This window comes from Nyctereutes procyonoides, unplaced genomic scaffold, assembly GCF_905146905.1.
Source record: "Nyctereutes procyonoides isolate TBG_1078 unplaced genomic scaffold, NYPRO_anot_genome, whole genome shotgun sequence".
Classification (NCBI taxonomy): domain Eukaryota; kingdom Metazoa; phylum Chordata; class Mammalia; order Carnivora; family Canidae; genus Nyctereutes; species Nyctereutes procyonoides.
The window spans coordinates 7089827-7108017 of NW_026575032.1; the positions used below are offsets into that span (position 1 = coordinate 7089827).

The window sequence follows — 18191 nt, forward strand, 5'->3', positions numbered from 1 at the left end:
CTCAAATGTGCCTTACCACAAGAATTACCACAGCACTTCTTAAAAATAGAGTCTGAGAACCATCTCTTTCAATTCTGGCTCTGTGTGTGGTAGGTTTGGACTGGGGACCAGGATTTGTATTTTAAGCACTTCAAGTGGTTCTGATAATCAGGAGGTCAGGGAAATGGAGGCTAAGGGGAAACCAGCAAAAATACCACCACAGCTCCCATCCCCTTACTCCAAGACTACCCAGCAAACTACCTGAAAATGAGAAACACTCAACTAAAATTGAGGAATTGTCTGTAGAACACGGTTTATTTCAAGTCCAAAACACAGAATTACTCAGTTTTCTTAACAGACTGCATAATTTTTACTGCATGGATATTTAGGATTTCTCTATTCACAAGTGTAGATTTCTGAACTTTAGGGTCAAATGATTCATATATATATATATATATATTTATATGTTTACTACAGAGAACATGTACTTTAACAAATTTGTTTAGAAAATATTTTACATAAAAACACACAAAGCATTTACCAACACTCTTCAGTCTTTACAACCAGTCTTTAGCAAAGATTTGGCTGAAGTTCATCCTTTTCTACAAAACATTCTAAGACCGAATATAATAGAATGTAGTATTTTACATACTTTAGCTTATTATTGCAGTTTAAATTTCCCCTTTTTTTGATGGCTTCTGCATATACTATACTCATACAGCAGAATAAGTCTTTTTTCAACTGTGACTTGGTTAAATAAAATTACCTTTTTTGGTGTAACTTGTCCCCTACCAAGTAGTCCTGATGAAATCAGTAACTTGACATATATCGAGCTTTTAAGTAAGGGCGTTTTCAAACGAACAATAGAAGGATTCAGTACCTATCAGTAGGATATCCTTTATTATTCTGTGTTCAATAACTACCAGCCGGTGCTATTACTTCTAGTATAATCAGTTGGCATCAAAATATAAAGTAAAAATATGTACATTTTTATATATCAATTCTTACCTGAATAATCTCAGATCTCTTGAGAATGTTCCACAAAGTGGAATTTCTTCCTAAAGTTACAGTGAATGTGGTACAATGTGTACAATTTGTTTAACCAGTGCCTGCTTTTCATTTCCAAGATTTTTCCTTATCTTGAATCAAATGCACAATCCTGACTACCATATCATAATGCACTGGCTTACAGTTTTTATATAAAGTCCAACTCAAGCTTGTTTTGGTTTATTGTACATGCTTTATTAAAACGGTACTGGTATTTACAGTATCTGCAGAGTCCTTTCCAAGGCTCTCACACACATTCAGACACACCCATACAACATCCATACTACGGCCCCATGCACCCACACCAATGAGATGTGAGGGTCAGACTCCTAAATTAGGCAGCTGTTGGGGGACAGAGTTGATTTGTTTTTCCTTTTTTTTTTTTTTTTTTAAGAGAAAAAGCATGAGGGAATGCATTTGGCCATTACAATGCTAATTAAGTTTGTGTATATTAACATATGTGGCAGTAACACTGAATATTCCTTTTACATTCTATATACACAGAATGACATCAAGGTTTTGCGGTCAACAGAATATCCCAACTTCACTCTCAATGCTGCTTGTAGTGATTTCTGAATTCACATAGGGGCTTTCCCTAAAATAATTCAAGTCTATGTAAGTGAAATAAGGCACAATTAATATTGATTTGATCTAGGGGAAGGGAAGGGATAAAAACTAGTTTCAAATGATCTTACTATTGGCGAATTAGCTTTGACTTAGACCCACTTGAAATCCCTTCTTCTAATTTCCTAGAAAGGTTTCTTAGAAATAAAAGTTTTTAATTTTCCCTGACAAAACCCAAAAAGAAAAGTTTGGGAATTCACATTTTAATATTTCAGTAACCTAAACCACTCAAATTAATGTGCACCACCAACCTCTCCTGCCCAGGTCTCCTCCCTCAAAGCTAAACCAAAACAAAAAAAGGAGACGAATCCCTTGTTTTTTAGGAGATTTGTACACTTAAGTAGCAAATACATATCTGGTTGTCTTTGATTTAAAAAAATAGGAGGAAGTGAGGGAGGGAAAGAGGAAAGGAAGGAGGTAGGGTGGTAGAATGGGAAGGAGGAATGAAGGAAGGAAAAAGTAACCTTGTGACTTTCTTGCTCTTTAAAAAAGTCCCTGTTTCCTCCTTTTCAGGATGATGAAGCCCCACCAGACATTACAAACAACTGCAACAAATGAGTTTGGCAGCGTAAATAATGTCTAGGATTCAAATCTTCATAGTGAGACTCATTTAGCTTGTATACAATCTGTTGAATGTTTTTTGCAGCAGGTGAACCAAATCCAAAGACGCTGGACATTCTGTGAAAGGGAGTAATAAGAATTGCAGTTCTGAAGGCCCCTGACTTTGGTTGTTTACAAAGTTCAATCCTGTTTATTGTGATCCTTGGTATCTTCTTCATCTGTATATTCTGATGGTTCTTCCCCTGGTTTTAGGAGTCTGCCTACATAATCATATTTTTCTGAAAAATACATCAAAAGAAAATCAGTAGTGATCAAATTTGTTTCACTATTCCATTACACAGCAGGGAAAGTGTTTGCCTCTTTAAGAATTATATAGAATAGGCTAGGTTGTTCCTATTGCACACCTTGGCTGGTCTTTGTATTCATGCAAGGCTTGAACAAAAGAAAACAGGATTAAGGAATTTACCAAGCTTGGGGACTGTGCTTTGCACGAGAGTGTTCCATACTACCAGTTCTTAATCAAGGACATTTCATCAGAATCACTTAAGAGATCATGCTAAGTAGATCTAACCAGAAAATATTTTGGGGGAGAAAATGTGATTTATGCTAGTACTCCCAGGAAAATAAATCAAATGGAAAGCAAAGTCATTTGTTACTTATTATGCTCTGTTCTTTGAGATCTCAGTGTGTGGCCCCAGGCATACCACTATTCTTTCTCCCACCAAACTCTCCTCTTATATCTGTTAATATTGCTTATGTTACCAGGTATTTATTAATTTAGAACACTGCAGTGTCCAAGGTGATACATATTTGGTTATTTCTTTTAGTTATTTTGAAGTTAGTTATTTCTTGGTCAGGATTTGAACTTAGATTAAGTGAATTCACTGACAAATCAGGAGAAGATAGGACTGCTTCCTACCCTAAAATCAGTTCAAGTGCCAAGAAGCCAAGCCAAAAGAACTATTTCCAAGGGATACACAGGTCACATAAATAGCTGTCTGGACTGTCACACAGAAGGTAATAACTGATGTCACGAGGATATACTACAAGGGAAACACATTTTTTCTTTATGGTTTGAGAGTAAGATCAATAAAATAATTTTGGAATAAATAATAGTATCAATATTAAAAATCACTTCAGTTTTAAATAGAAGCCTAAATTTAAAAATACTATACATTAATTAAAAAGTCTTATAAGACTAAAGGTGTCACACTTTTTGTTAGACTTATAGTTTGTAACTTTTAAAGTTGGATTTTTAAATAATAGTATGTAACAATAGTATGTAACAAAAGTATGTAACAAAGTAACAAAGTAAATAATAGTATGTAACAAAAGTATGTAACAAAAGCGGCAACTTTTAAAGATGGATTTTTAAATAATAGTATGTAACAATCATTGTCATTTAGCTATTCTTATCATTAAATAATGATGGTGATGAACAGATATCCTTAGGCTCTTAAGGAGTGTGAAACAGTGTATACTTTCTTTGGCCATAAATTTAGTATTTCCAAAGAACCCAACAAAATGAAGGTACCTTTAAACTGCATTTCCCATTCTCGAACACTCTCCATCTGTACAGCATTCAAGTCTGAGAGATCATCATATTCATCTTTAAGTGCATCTTTATCTAGGCAAAATGTCGCCAGTCCTCTGGAGGCATCCCTACCAGCAAATATTCCATATGGACCGGCTGGGGGTGGGGAAGAAAAATAAATTATTGACATTACCTTAACATTAGTTTAGAATGTCTCAAAGGAAAAAGCCAAATAAAAGAAACCTCATAATGACTCATAATTGGCACACAGCCTTAATTTCAAAACATGACAGATACAAGACGGGATAATGAGAAGAAACTTCTTGGAAATCTGCCTATAGAACAAAGTAAAGTTTTTCACTGAAAATTTAAAATTTTAATTTCAGATACCTCTAAACTTGTATTCAAGGTTGAAGACTATACTGTATTAGGGAGAAGAGGAAACGTCAGCAGCTAGATTTGGAAGCTGGTTTGAGGGGAGATAATGCTGTTCATTAATTGTGGTGTCTACAAATAATCAACAGAACATCCACTAGATAAGCACCTGTTAAAGACTCAGGTCAACTGTGGATCTAAAATATTTTTCTTCCTCTTATTCAAAGCAGGTTGTGTGAGAGCATAGACTGTATCATCTTTGTACCCCCACTGACTAGTTCAATGAATAGCACATGTAGATGTTCAATAGGTCGTTGTCAAATGATTGGTTTTATCATTCGATAAATGATAAATCATATGACCCATTTTCAAAATAAGTATCATGTGACTACCAGAATATACTCACAATTCCCTTTATAAACTACAAAAAGTCATCAAACAATGGTTTGCATTTGTCACAGCTCTTGGGAAACAGGAGATATGACTATAAGGAACAGTTCTTTTTTTTTAAGTTCCTATTGTTTTGGGGGGGTGAGAGAGGGGCAGGAAGAGGGAGAGAGAATCTTAAGCAGGTTCCACACCCACTGCAGAGCCCGTGTGGGGCTTGATCTCCCAACCCTGAGATCATGACTTGAACTGAAATCAAGAATTGGATGCTTAACCAACAGAGCCACCCAGGCGCCCCAACAGTTCTTCTGTCACAAAATGATTAGCATTTGTCCAAGGAATTAGGAACCACCCTCTCTAGGGAAGAATGGCATGATTTACATGCTGACAGAAGTGAGTCATTCCCAAAGTCTGTCCTTGAGAGAGAGCAGCAATTGTCTTGCTCATGTTAGTACTCAATGCCTCGCACATGCCTGACATAAAAGAGAAACACAGTATATTTCTTCCAAAATATTAGCTGTAATTCCAAATGAGTAACTCTCGATTTTGATCATTTAAACAGATTCACTTATGGTAAGCAAAATCTCCACCTAAATATATGATAAAAAAGACACTTCAGTTCTTTAAAACACATAATAAGCAAAACTGAAACAACTTAATTTTCCACACCAAAAAAATTAAATTACAGTACATTAATTTAATGGAATAAGTACATAATTATCAACAAGAATGAAGTGTCTCTATATGTACACAGACCAAAGTCCATAATAGAGTAACTGAAAAGAGCAATTCAGAAGAGTATGTATATAAAAGTATGATTTGCTTTGAATTAGAAAAACACACATATAGGGCACCTGGGTGGCTCAGTGGCTGAGTGTCTGCCTTTGGCTCAAGTCATGATCCCAGGGTTCTGAGATTGAATCCCACATTGGGCTCCCCACAGGGATCCTGCTTCTCCCTCTGCCTATTTCTCTGCTTCACTCTCTGTGTCTTTCATGCATAAATAAAAAAAATCTTTAAAAAAATAAAATGTTGGTTTAAAAATTAAGTGGTGACCTGGCTGGCTCAGTCGGAAGAGCATCTGACTCTTGATCTCAGGGTCATGAATTCTAGCCACATGTTGGGTGTAGAGATTACTTAAATAAATACTTAAAAAAAAAAAAAAAAGATGTCCATAATACCTAATTTTACAAATTAAAAATTGTTTTCCTGAGGCTATAGTTTTCCATGTATGACAAAGGTAATTTAGAGAAAATGATTTTAAAACTAGAATTCCTGGGATCCCTGGGTGGCTCAGCAGTTTAGCACCTGCCTTTGGCCCAGGGCTTGATCCTGGAGACCCAGGATTGAGTCCCACGTCGGGCTCCCCGAATGGAGCCTGCCTCTCTCCCTGTCTCTGTCTCTCATGAATAAATAAATAAAATCTCAACTTTAAAAAAAAAAAATCTAGAATTCCTAACTTAACTATTATGAGCAACACAGTGGTCAGTAAGGGAGCTTACTGTCCAGTTAACAAAGTAAAATATAGGGCAGCCTGGGTGGCTCAGCAGTTTAGCACCTGCCTTCAGTCCAGGGCCTGATCCTGGAGTCCCGGGATCAAGTCCCATGTCGGGCTCCCTGCGTGGAGCCTGCTTCTCCATCTGCCTATGTCTCTGCCTCTCTCTGTCTCTCTCATGAATAAATAAATAAAATATTTAAAAAACAAAAACAAAATACTTTCTAAAGAGAAGTAAACAAGAAGAAAAAACCAGAAATTTCTTAATTTTTAAATGAGCAGAGTAATGATTATACCTATATTCATATTTGAAAGCCTTTAGGAAACTGAAGGTTATGTGTCAGAAAAGTATCTGTACATTTCAGAGAATTAAAAATTCTACTTAGGGACGCCTGGGTGGCTCATCGGTTGAGTGCCTGCCTTTGGCCCAGGGCATGATCCTGGAGTCCCGGGACTGGGTCCCACATCAGGCTTCCTGCATGGAGCCTGCTTCTCCCTCTGCCTGTGTCTCTGCCTCTCTCTCTGTGTCTCATGAATAAATAAATAAAATCTTTTAAAAAATAAATAAAATAAAAATTCTACTTAAATAGACAATAATCTGAACATTTGTGAACATTAATCTGAATTACAGAAAGCATTACACCATAAAGTTCATTGAGTATAAGAAACTCATTCTTTGGAAAGTTTATGGCATGGAACCAGAAGTGGCATTTGTGATAAATTTTAAAAGTAGATTAGGTATTGATACCTTAACATGACAATAAAGGTAATTCCTCCCAGTAAAGTACTTTTTTATTCTGCTTTTTCTATTCCTAAGTATTTTCCATATTGCTACTTAATATCAGGTGACATTCACAATTACCATTTAATGGTCATATATTTTCTTAATGAATATACCTAAAATTTAATCATTTTCCTATTAGTATACACTTAGGCTACCATTTTAAACTTTTAAATCGGGGATTCCTGGGTGGCTCAGCAGTTTAGCGCCTCCCTTCGGCCCAGGGCGTGATCCTGAGGTCCTGGGATGGAGTCCCACATCTGGCTCCCTGCATGGAGCCTGCTTCTCCCTCTGCCTGTGTCTCTGCCTCTCTCTATCTCTCTGTGCGTCTCTTGTGAATAAATAAATAAAATCATAAATAAATAAATAAATAAACAAACTTTTAAATTTGTCTTCTATATAAGAAAATAGGACACTATTTACAACAGGCCAAAATTTATGACCTTCAATCTATTGTTCATTATCTCAATTGACATTGAAAACAGGGTATTAAGCATTTAAGAGAAATTCAATATTGTTCCTTAAATTGGAATTAAGTATTTTAGAGAAATATTAACTTGAAAATCAAGCAAGAGCTAACAGTTCCTAGTGAAAAAAGTAGTTGTGCGTGTGTTTATTTATTTATATGACTCCAAATGCTTTGTGCCAATAGCTGTTTTTCCTGAGATGGAGGCTACAGATAGATAGATAGAGAGATAAGAGAGACAGATAAAACAATGTAAGTTTTTTGAGAAACCACGAAGGCAAAGTAATGCTGACAAACGTAAAACAGCGATGAGTCATACGTACAAAAGAAAAAATAAAACTGATCAGGGCTACAACCTACAAATGTAAAATGATAGTTTTCCACCTTTTAAAGAATTTTCTAGTAATGTGATTCTCTTCTCTAATAGTCTTGCAAAGTGGAAGGAACAATTTTTGCCCCCTCACCTGGCAGAACAGACTAGAGACATTCAGTGACTTGCCTAAAATTTTATCAACAGACTTGGGAAGTACTATGTCCACTTTTCTATTCCAAACACAATACAGTTAAGAAAACACACAGAGGACCCATAAACCCAAAGAAGGAAGGATGACTCTAAAAACTGGAGCATTTCATTAATTACAAAATTTCAGGGGAAGTATTTTAGAAGAGCTGTTAAATCAAAATGAAGTGAATTAACAAAAAAGCTGTATATACCAACAGCTTTTCTTATCAGTTTGTTACAATATTTAACCTCCCTGGCCTGCAAAAGTCAATCTGCTTTAGAGTATAAACCATAAAACACATCTAAATGGTAAAAAGGGGAGAAGAAAAGATGATCATTATAAAAACAGCAATCAGAAAATCCTCCATCTTTGAGTATATTAATTATGTACCAATGCATTCTCTAATAAAATTCTCTGCCAACTTTTTAAGGACCTCAACACTGAATGAATGTAAAGACAAAACTTCATAAAACATGTTCTATTTTTGGTTTTAGATGGCTGATTTAGTAACAGTGAACCTGAGTCAGTTAATAATCCAACCCTGTTTCTAGGCAAAATGTTTTATTAGCTCTTAAATAGAAAATAATGACTCAGTGATTAACATAATACTTCCCCACTCTCTAAACTATATTAAGCTGTATTCCCCACATTTAGGATTTCCGTCAGGAAGCATTTAACTTCTGAAAAGGTCTTTTTGTAACAGTTTTCTTTACTTTTTCCTGTAAGACCATAAAAAATATTAAGAGCTAAAACAAAACAAAACAAAATATTAAGAACTAGAATTTGAACTGAATGGAAGTGCTCAGAGAAAGGAGAATCTGAGGTCTAACTAAGCTACATTTCTCTGTATTCATGATACAATCAGAAGTGTCATCTGAGAAGGCAATAATAACACTCCATTCCACTGCTCCCTTACACAACAAACATAAATGTTACAGATTCCAATATTTTGATAACCATACTTGGCTATCCATAATACTAAAGTAACAGAGAACTATCCAAGGAGAGCAAATTTTAAATGGTATTAAATCTTTTGGTGTTATTTACAAAAAAAAAAAAAAAAAGGCTAGTTTATATAAACTGTTATTTTGACTATTAAGGCTTATGACTAAGGGAATAATATTCTGTTGCTTTATCAAAGACTGTAATATAATGCTGACATAAAAGTGGACTTAAAATTTCCAGAAAATTCTTGCTACAAAAAATGAACAGCAATTATTCAACCAAAGCAGTTTCTCTTGAAAACACTTATATAACAAATGTTCTAAGACATCATTTTAAAAATAAATCTTCTTTTTCAAAAAATATTTTATTTATTTATTTGAGAGAGAGAATGAGCAGGCAGGGTGGGGGTGAGAGCAGAGGGAGAGGGAGAAGCAGACTCTGTGCTGAGCAGGGAGCCCAAGGCAGCCTCCATCCCAGGGTCCTGGGCTCATGACCTGAAGGCAGATTCCTAACAGACTGAGCCACGCAGGTGCCCCAAAATAAATCTTTCAAACATAATATTAAATATATTAAAATGACATTATACTAGAATTCACATTTTATTAATACTCCTTTAAGAGTTAACACAACAACCCATGGCACCGATTTTTATAGTTCAAAACTCAATAAATCTACCAGTTAGTGAATCCTAAAACTGCTTACTTTAATATAATCAGGTAGAATGGGGTAACATATTTTTGAAAAGGCAAAAACATATGGCACTGTAAGAAAATGTTTTAAGGAATAATTTAATGTACAGAAAATTCCAAGAGGAAATAAAATTCTAAAATACATAACATAATTTTGTGATTATTGGGATGACTATATAGCCACATTAGTATTTATGAAGGGGAAAAAATTCCAGAATGAATATTTCAGTTATTTCTATAGTATAAAAACCATAGCTCTCAGGAACAAGCTATAATTCATTAAAGTTTATAAACAGCCTAGTTTTCTAGCCTGTTTGACAATATTGTCTTCTGTGATTATTAAAACAATTTAAAAAAAAAACCTAAATATACTTGGTATTGAGTAATTATTTCAAATAAGATCAAATTGGGTCTTGGAACAAATGAAGCAATAATGCAAAAAGTGATTAAAGGAGATCCAAATAATACATATTTTTTTAATATTTAGATTAGGAAGTTCTAAGACTTTTAGGGAGAAGGTAGTGTGGCGAAAATGAAAGAACACTCATCAAGAAGCCAAGATATCTGGGTTCTAGAAGCTTCAACCAACATTTAATATTGGGCAAATCTTAGAGGCACTGGTATAAAAAGGGGAAAGTATTTATCTAGTTTGGTTATTGTAGGAGTTGGGGGAAAAAAGAATTATTCTATAAATAGTGTTGGGGTAACTAAGTAACTTTCTGTAAAAATACTTATTTCATAACTTAAAATAAATTCCAAATGGAACTAAAAAACCCAAACCATAAAACTATATTGAAAAAAACTACATATTTAAAAAAATAATCTTTTTAGTGCAAAAACCTTTAAGTAACTTATGATAGAAAACTCAGTGGCCATGAAAAGAAGATAAATTTGAATACATAAAACCAAAAATTTCTGTGTGGCTACAAAAATACCGTAAATAAAGTAAAAATACAAATAAATCAGGAAAAATGTTTGCAACTAAGGTTGATTCACTTTTAAAATAAAACCTAAAATCTCTAAGACCACTACCATGATTGATAAACTGGCAAAGAACATATGAACAGATAATCTGTAGGAAAGGAAACATAAATGACTCAAAATCCTGAAGGTGTCCAACCTCACCAAAAAAGGAAATGTAAATTAAAATGATATTGAGATACCATTTTAACTTCTCAGATTGACAAAGACCAAGAAGTTTAGTATCACATTTTTGGCAAAGGGGTGAGAAATGCTCATTTTCATGAAGTGCAAATTGGTCTAATTTCTCTGGAGGGCAATTCAGAAATAAGTACGCAAATTAAAAACATCCCATACCCTAAGACTCAGTATGTCTAGGAATCTTCCTTGTAAGTTCATTCACATGTATAAAAGAACATGTACATGAATATTTATAGCAGCACTGTGTATTAAGAGATTGGAAACAGTTTAAATGTTTGTTAATAGTGGACTGTTGAATTATGATATATTCATATAATAGCACATACATATATTCAAAAGACTAAGATGGCTCTTTTTATGCTGAGATGAAAGGCTCTCCAAATATTAAAAATCTGTACAACATACAACAATATGTGTGTGTGTGGAGGGATACATATCCATAGGCTTGTACTTGCAGATAATAGTTCTGGAAAAAAAAAAAAAAACCAAAACCCAGATTGGTGCCTCACCTCTAGGAAGGGGAACATGATAACTGGGTTATTTTTCACAATATGTTCTTTAAAATGTTCTATTTTGAATATATATTATCTAATAAAAAATAAAGTTTTTTTTTTTTTAAACTTCCATGAGGCCCTATTTAGAAATACATCTAAGACACTATACAGGAAGACTTCTACAACCTAGGGCTTAAGAAACAGTACAGAAAAAAATCCCCAAGAAACAGACCATAACTGCTGAAGTTTTTGCAGCAATAATTATAAACTACATGAAGAAACAAACCACCATGAAGGAGTAAGCACATATAACAGTTATGAAAACTGGCATCCACAGAATAATACAGGCAGATTAAAGAACTATAGTATGTTTGCTTAAAATTTTTAAGTAAGTAAGAGATGGAACATAAGGAAAGGTTAAGAGACACAAAGGACAGAATGAAAAGCTAATGTGTATCTATTAAAAGGAAGTGGGGGAGGCAATTATTGAAGAGGTAATGGGTTCAAATTTTCTAAAATAAATGGATGACACACATCCTTAAGTTTTAGTAGAATCTGGCACATGTTAAAAAAAATTAAATCGCCACCTAGGTAAATCCTAGTGAAAGAGCAGAATTCCAAGACAAAGGGAAAAATAGAGTAATCAAAGGAATGAAAATAAACCAAAAGCAGATCTGAAGAGAGGTAGAAGACAGTGGCATAGTACTATTGAAGATGTGAGGTAAAACAATCAGCCTACAATTTTATATCTGAAACCTATAGTATTACTCCTGAATAAGGGCATATGGAGACCGAATTTATTTTCTGCCAATGAAAAAACTACAGGATGTACCTCACTAAAATGAAAGCTGAACCCTGAACAAAGGAATGAGATCCAAGAAATGACAGTGAATAAAGACAATGGTAACTATGTTGGTAAATTTAAATGAGGGCTGGCAATTAAAAAAAAAAGGTAATACTTGAATCAATTTGGGGGAGAAGTTTGAAAAAAATGCAGAACTACAAGTCTGATAGTAATACCGTAGAAAATAAGGTGAGGGAAGGAATACAGTGAAGCTTTCTAACCCATGGCCACAACATATGGCTGTATACTACACCACCCCAAAGGACACCATTCACATTTGTATACATGGTAGTTTTGTATTTTAATAAGAAATATTCCCTCAAATGATAGTAAAGTGTCTTAAAGAGAGTTTTTCTAATTCACACAGAAATGTTTGGCTAATATTCCTATATTCTTCAGAAGAATAGTGTCTATAGCAAAAATTTTAAGGAAATTACCAAAAGAATGGTAATAGAATATATCCAAGTAAGTAGAGAGAAAAAGTGGAAGAATTAAAAAAAAAAAATCTGAGAAAGAAAAAAAGGAAAAAGAGGCAAAGAAAAGCATGACAAAGATAAATTACTAAATAAGAAGGTAGAAATAAGTCTAAATACACTAGTAATGACAAAACATATAAACCAATTAAGCTGTTAAAAGACAGTATTGAGGGGCCCTGGGTGGTTTAGTCCATTAAGTCTCTTCCTTCGTCCTCCGCTTGGGTCATGATCTCAGGGCCCTGGGATGGAGCCCTATATTGGCCTCCCTGCTCAGTGAGGATCTCCTTCTGCCTTTCCCTGCGTTCCCCTCGCCCCCCCGGCCCCATACTATTTCTCTTAAGAAAATAAGTAAAATCTTAAAAAAAAAGATAGTGTTGATACTAGATTCGATGAAACAAACTTAAAAAAAATATGAATAAAACATACCACAGATCAGTGGAATAAAGGGTAGAAAAAGAATCACTGAGGTAATACTAACCAAATGAAGGCTGAAGTCAAATCTCAAAATCAGTAAAGGTTAAGGATATTTCTTTCTTTTCTGATTAATACAATATGCAGTTCTAGATCTGGATGGCATCAGAACATTCTCACACCGATCTTGGTGGCTGACTTCTTTAGGTTTTTGTTTAAATATCAACACCCTTTTCTTGATAAACTAATATAAATAAAGTACCTTTCTTAGCCATCTAAAGTCCTCTGTCACTCCCTATTACATATCCTATTCATTTCTTTCATAGAATATTTCATTACAAATTATGATTATATACTGAATGCTTATTTATTGTCTGTTTTCCCAAATAGACCATAACTCCACATTGGATAGGAACCCATCTGTTTTGAAAACTCAGCTAACTCATTTTTTACAAAATCTTATTTAAGCAACAACGTGATGAAATCCAGGCAATTCCTTCTCAGTATTTAAAAGGGAGATGAAATTCTGTATTACCGATCTTGAGACAAGATGCAGGTTCTAAGCATACAGCAGTTATTTAGTGATGTTTGTTACAGGTACAGAGAAAAGGAGCAGTCTCTGTCACAGACTGTTCAAAGAATTATTAAAAGAATTCGAATAGCTACCTCCAGATGTTACTAAATCTATTTTCTTCCAGGATGAATAACATATTCTGGTCTCATATATGCTTTCAGGTATCCTTTAATACTCAGCATTAGTATTTAACACAAATACAATTCCCCCAAAGATTAAGCATATATGGAATGATGCTGAACTCAGAGTAGGTATTGTAGAAATAACTAGTATAAATGTGAGCAGAATATCAAAACTTATCAGAAAACCTAGCTGATCCTTTTATTTTCCTGAAAGGTAGGGATGTGTATGGCCATTAGCTCAAACAGACCCAGCTGGCTGGCTTTAAAGCTGGGATGAGAGCTCAGTAGTGCCAGTAGGATATCCATGAAGGAAGAGGTCAGGCTGGGCCTAATCTATATGTTGCAACTCTTGCTTTAATTGCAATTTTGCAAACTATATAAATAAAAGTTAACATATTGAAGATAAAATTTTAAAAAGGAGGAAAAACATTTGAAAGGTACATGTGCTCCTTTCTCCATCTTCCTAAATATAAGGCATCTCATGGAGTACCTCTTTTATATGTGACTTTTTCTTTTCCAATGGAATTTAAAAGGTAAGTTGGAGAAAATACAGCTTTGATCTGTGTCAAAGAAAATGCTACATGGAATAAGGGGGAAGTAATATATTTAAATTTCAGAAATGCAGGATAAACTATTAGAAAGGTCAAATTTCTTGCCATTCTAAAGAATAAATAAAAACACTACTTTGGTAGAATTTCATTGTAGTAATGTTAAATCAAGTTACTTAAAATTATACTATCTTCCAGTCTTCCTACTCTATTTTGACTCTAGAAGTGTATAAAATTATATTTTGTTGTGATATAATGAGAAGGGATGGCCTGTGAAGACGTCAGACTGTTTGATTTCTAGCTTTGCCACTAAGTATGTGATTTTGAGCAAAGCCTCCATGAGTTTCAGTTTCCACATCTGTAAAATAGGAACATATCTCCAAGGGCTGTTTGAAAGTTAAATGAGATAATAAGTTGACTAAATGGAGTTTCCTCCTCCTTCTACCTTGACCTCTAGAATCAATGCTGTTCAATAGAACTCTTTGGGAGGATGGAAATACTCTATAAGGTACACTAATATGGTAGCTGTGTGGCTACTGAGTAGTGGAAATGGGGCTAGTGTGATGGAGGGACTCAATTTTAAATATATTAATTTTAATTTAACTTAAACTTAAAAAGCCACATGTAGCTTGTGGCTACCATACTGGACAGCACAACATATATCCATGAAAGTGTGTTTGAGGCTTTAAATCCTTATGGGAACCAGGAGAGGGTATAAAAATAACAGTAAGATTCTCTACAAATTTATCCCAGAACATAGTTTACCTGAAGTACAGATAGGCTTTTTGGTTAACTACATCTGGACTTGAGAGCCACGTCTGTATGACTCAAGCCAGTTTACCCAAAATACTTAAACCTCAGACTCCGAGGGCAGGAATACTTATTAGCCTCACTGAGGCATTGTGGAGATGACAAATTAATGGATCTGATGTAGTAGGTGCTTAACAAATCTTATTTCCTTTCTCCTCCCATATTCATTGTTTCTTACATGACCACTTTCCTCACATGCTGGCCAAGTGCCTGAACTGTTACTAAATTTAATGCTGACAAATGTAGTTAATGCCAACTGTTTGCCAACATGTGTTTACTCCACTAAATTGTCAATATTTAATTTTTTAAGACCTGAACTTTAGAAATGACTAAAAAAACAGTATCTTCGACACAGAAAAACCCACAAAATAATTATTAACTCTAAAACCAACACTGTGAAATGTAGATATTGGCTAGGCATAGAATAAGGTTTTCTGCTTCTCAGATCATTCTTTCAAGCTACTGAGATTGTCAGGCTAAGATCATTGCTTCTGAATTATTCTATTACGAAGTGCTCAGTTGACCTGAGGATGAAAATAAAAATGAAAACCCAAACTGAACTTATATCTATTTCATAGCCAGAAATTGGCTTCAAGACTTTTGGAAAAACTGTTACATCTTCTATTAATGTGAAATATCAACATATTCCAAGCCCATGGATAATCTGGCTCCTTTCAGGGCTCCTTTCAATAATATAACATCCAAACATCTCTACTAGGTTGATCAATAAATACTTAGAAAATAGTAATTACCCTTTGGCTGTTCATCAGGACATGGGAATTAATGGAAGCCAACCTAAAACTGACTTCTCCCTTATTATCTGAGGAGCTTGCTCAATGCTTAAGCCACACAAAGGCTATCCACATCACATCTATGACTCTTAATTTTTAATTTCTATTGCAGAACATTCGCCACTGGAGGCTGCTAAACTGTGAGTAGGACAGCCTTTCCTAGCTATTTGCAGATAGTGGCAAGGCATAAAGCGCAAGGACTAATATGCTTCTTTGCACTAATACTTTGTTTGTTTCACTGTCAGTGTAGATAGGGGCTGCAAAAGCAAATCTTTTAGTTGGGCAAGCTCAATATTGAAAATCTAAACCTATACACAGTTTCGAATTACTGCATATACATTTTATTTTCAATGAGAAAGAAACTTCAGGTACCAAATACTGTTCAAATCCTTGATTTACAAAAATTAGCTATTTAAATAGGTCTGTCCATTTAATTACTGTAGTTTGGCCCTATTCTCTTGTCCCATATACTTTCAAGTAAACAAAAAGTATTAACTCTTTCGGCTGAATTAAGTAAGTAGACATCTGCTTTTCAATTTTAAACAACCAGAAGCATTATCTAAGACTTGGTTAAACGGAATGTGGATCTACACACAAAAATACAAGCAACTAAAAATTAAATAGTCCAACACATAAAAATCTACAATTTATCTCTATTCCATTTAACAGCAAACCAAAGCACTTCCAAAATATATTCCAGCCACCAAGCGCTGAAATCAGAAGTTCGTATTTCTAAGTGCCAGTGAATCTCATGGACTAACAGATTACATCAAGAAGAAACCAACTTCTTTTTGGGACTTGTCAACCCCCTAGAATTTGAGGCTTGGATGTATTCTTTAGAATAACAGGTCACTCTAGGTCCCTAATTTTATTATGTATTTTTTATTGTAGTCACTTTTTTTTTAAGTTTAGGATTAATTACTACATAACCAGGGTGTACAATGTTGCTCAATTTTATTGTATACCGACAGGTTCCATGAGCCTGAACTGAAGTTTATTAGCATAATCTGAAATGTATGCTGTAACTAACTACATTGCAAAGGAAGGGTTTCTAACCCAACTACCCTGCACACACGGTTCTCGGAAAGCAAAGTTCTAAAAATCTCTAACTTGCAAAACTGGTGCACTGGGGTATGGATTTATGTAGCTCTTTTAGGTTTTTGCTGCTCAGTGAAAACACAAGTCATTATCAACGTGTATTTGAATACTTGCCTTCCTACTATCAAAAAAAAAAAAAAAAAAGTAAAAAGAAACCAGACAGGCCCGCCTGCTGGGTATTTGAGCTCCACCTCCAAAACTCAGGGAGACTATCCTTGCCAGTCTTTATTAAGATCTACATTCTGGTCTGTCCTCATCCTACATACAATGTTAATCTTGGAAAGCATCTCCATACTAAAACTGGTTTAAAAAAAAAAAGTCTGAGGTGTTGCTTACATGCTCAGACTTCACAAGCTAAACGGTGGGGGCTTGGAAGTACGTGTACCTAAACGTGGCCTTATGGGGAATAGTAGAGAGAAAAGGGAGATCAGTGATAAAAGAGTAAAGAAAGGAGAGCTGTGAATTACCTGGCCTACAAACTTTGGGTCCCTACATTAGGCATCTCCCGTCCCTCCTGCCCCCACCCATCCCAGGAATCAAAAAGCTCAAGAAAGGTAGTGGGCTAGCGTGACGGGCGACAACTGGGAAGATTCTGAAAAAAAAAAAAAAAATCGGCAGAAGAAAAAGCTTCGTGGAGGAACGGGATGGGAGAAAGAGGAGAGCTGAGAGCCGGTTCCTGGGGCGACACTGAAACCTGCACTTGGGGCGGCGGGGGGGGGGGGGACCTGCAGGCGCCCGGAGCTGCGGGTGTGTGGGGGGCGGGCCGTCCCAGGTGCAGGAGCCAAGGCGCAGGGTTCCAGACGTCGGGAAGGCTGGGCGAACTAGCCCGGCGCCCGGGGGCCTCGCCGTCTCGCGGGGGGTGGGGTGCGGGGTCGCACAGGAGCTGCAGGAGGTCCTCCCCCTCCCCTTCCAACTCCTCCTCACCCGGGCCGTAGAACTTGCTGCCTTTGGTCACGTCGAAGACTTTCCCATTGACCGCGAGCAGGATGCGCGGGGTGCGGGAGCCGTCGTACTGTCGCAGCTGCTCCAAGCTGAAGTCCCGCTTCTTCATGCGAGGCAGCGAGGCAGCGGGGCTCTCCTCGCCCGCGCCGGCCCCGGTGCCCAGACCCCGCCGCCCCCAGCGCACCCACAGCCGGTAGGCCCCCAGCAGCACCAGCGCCACCAGCGCCACGTTCAGCAGCATCTCCCCGCCCCCCGTCAGAAGCGCCAACGCTGCTGCCGCCCAGCCGCCCCCTTCTGCTGCCGCTCCCACGCCGCTGGGGCTCTCGCTGCTGCCGTCGCTGCTGCTCTCGCTGCCACTCCCCAGGGTGCCTAGCTTCACGTCCCCATCACCCGCCGCCATCACTGCCCGCCAGCGCCTTCCTCCTCCTCCCCGCCCCCTGCCCTCCCCAACCCCACGGCCGGCCCCGCCCCTCTGGGGGCCTCCCAGCCAATGACAGGAGGGGAGGGGGCGGGGCCAAGCCTGCTCGCCATTGG

At 36.5% G+C, this 18191-nt stretch overlaps 1 protein-coding gene across 1 annotated transcript; it reads right to left on the reverse strand.

Moving 5' to 3' along the window:
- Positions 1 to 267: 267 nt before the first annotated feature.
- Positions 268 to 18078, reverse strand: PGRMC2 (progesterone receptor membrane component 2). Its single transcript, XM_055317085.1, has 3 exons — positions 17640 to 18078; positions 3746 to 3901; positions 268 to 2489 (listed from the first exon to the last, which is right to left on the reverse strand). Exons 1-3 carry the CDS (start codon positions 18055 to 18057, stop codon positions 2392 to 2394), a joined length of 672 nt encoding a protein of 223 aa, XP_055173060.1. The 5' UTR covers positions 18058 to 18078; the 3' UTR covers positions 268 to 2391.
- Positions 18079 to 18191: the final 113 nt, after the last annotated feature.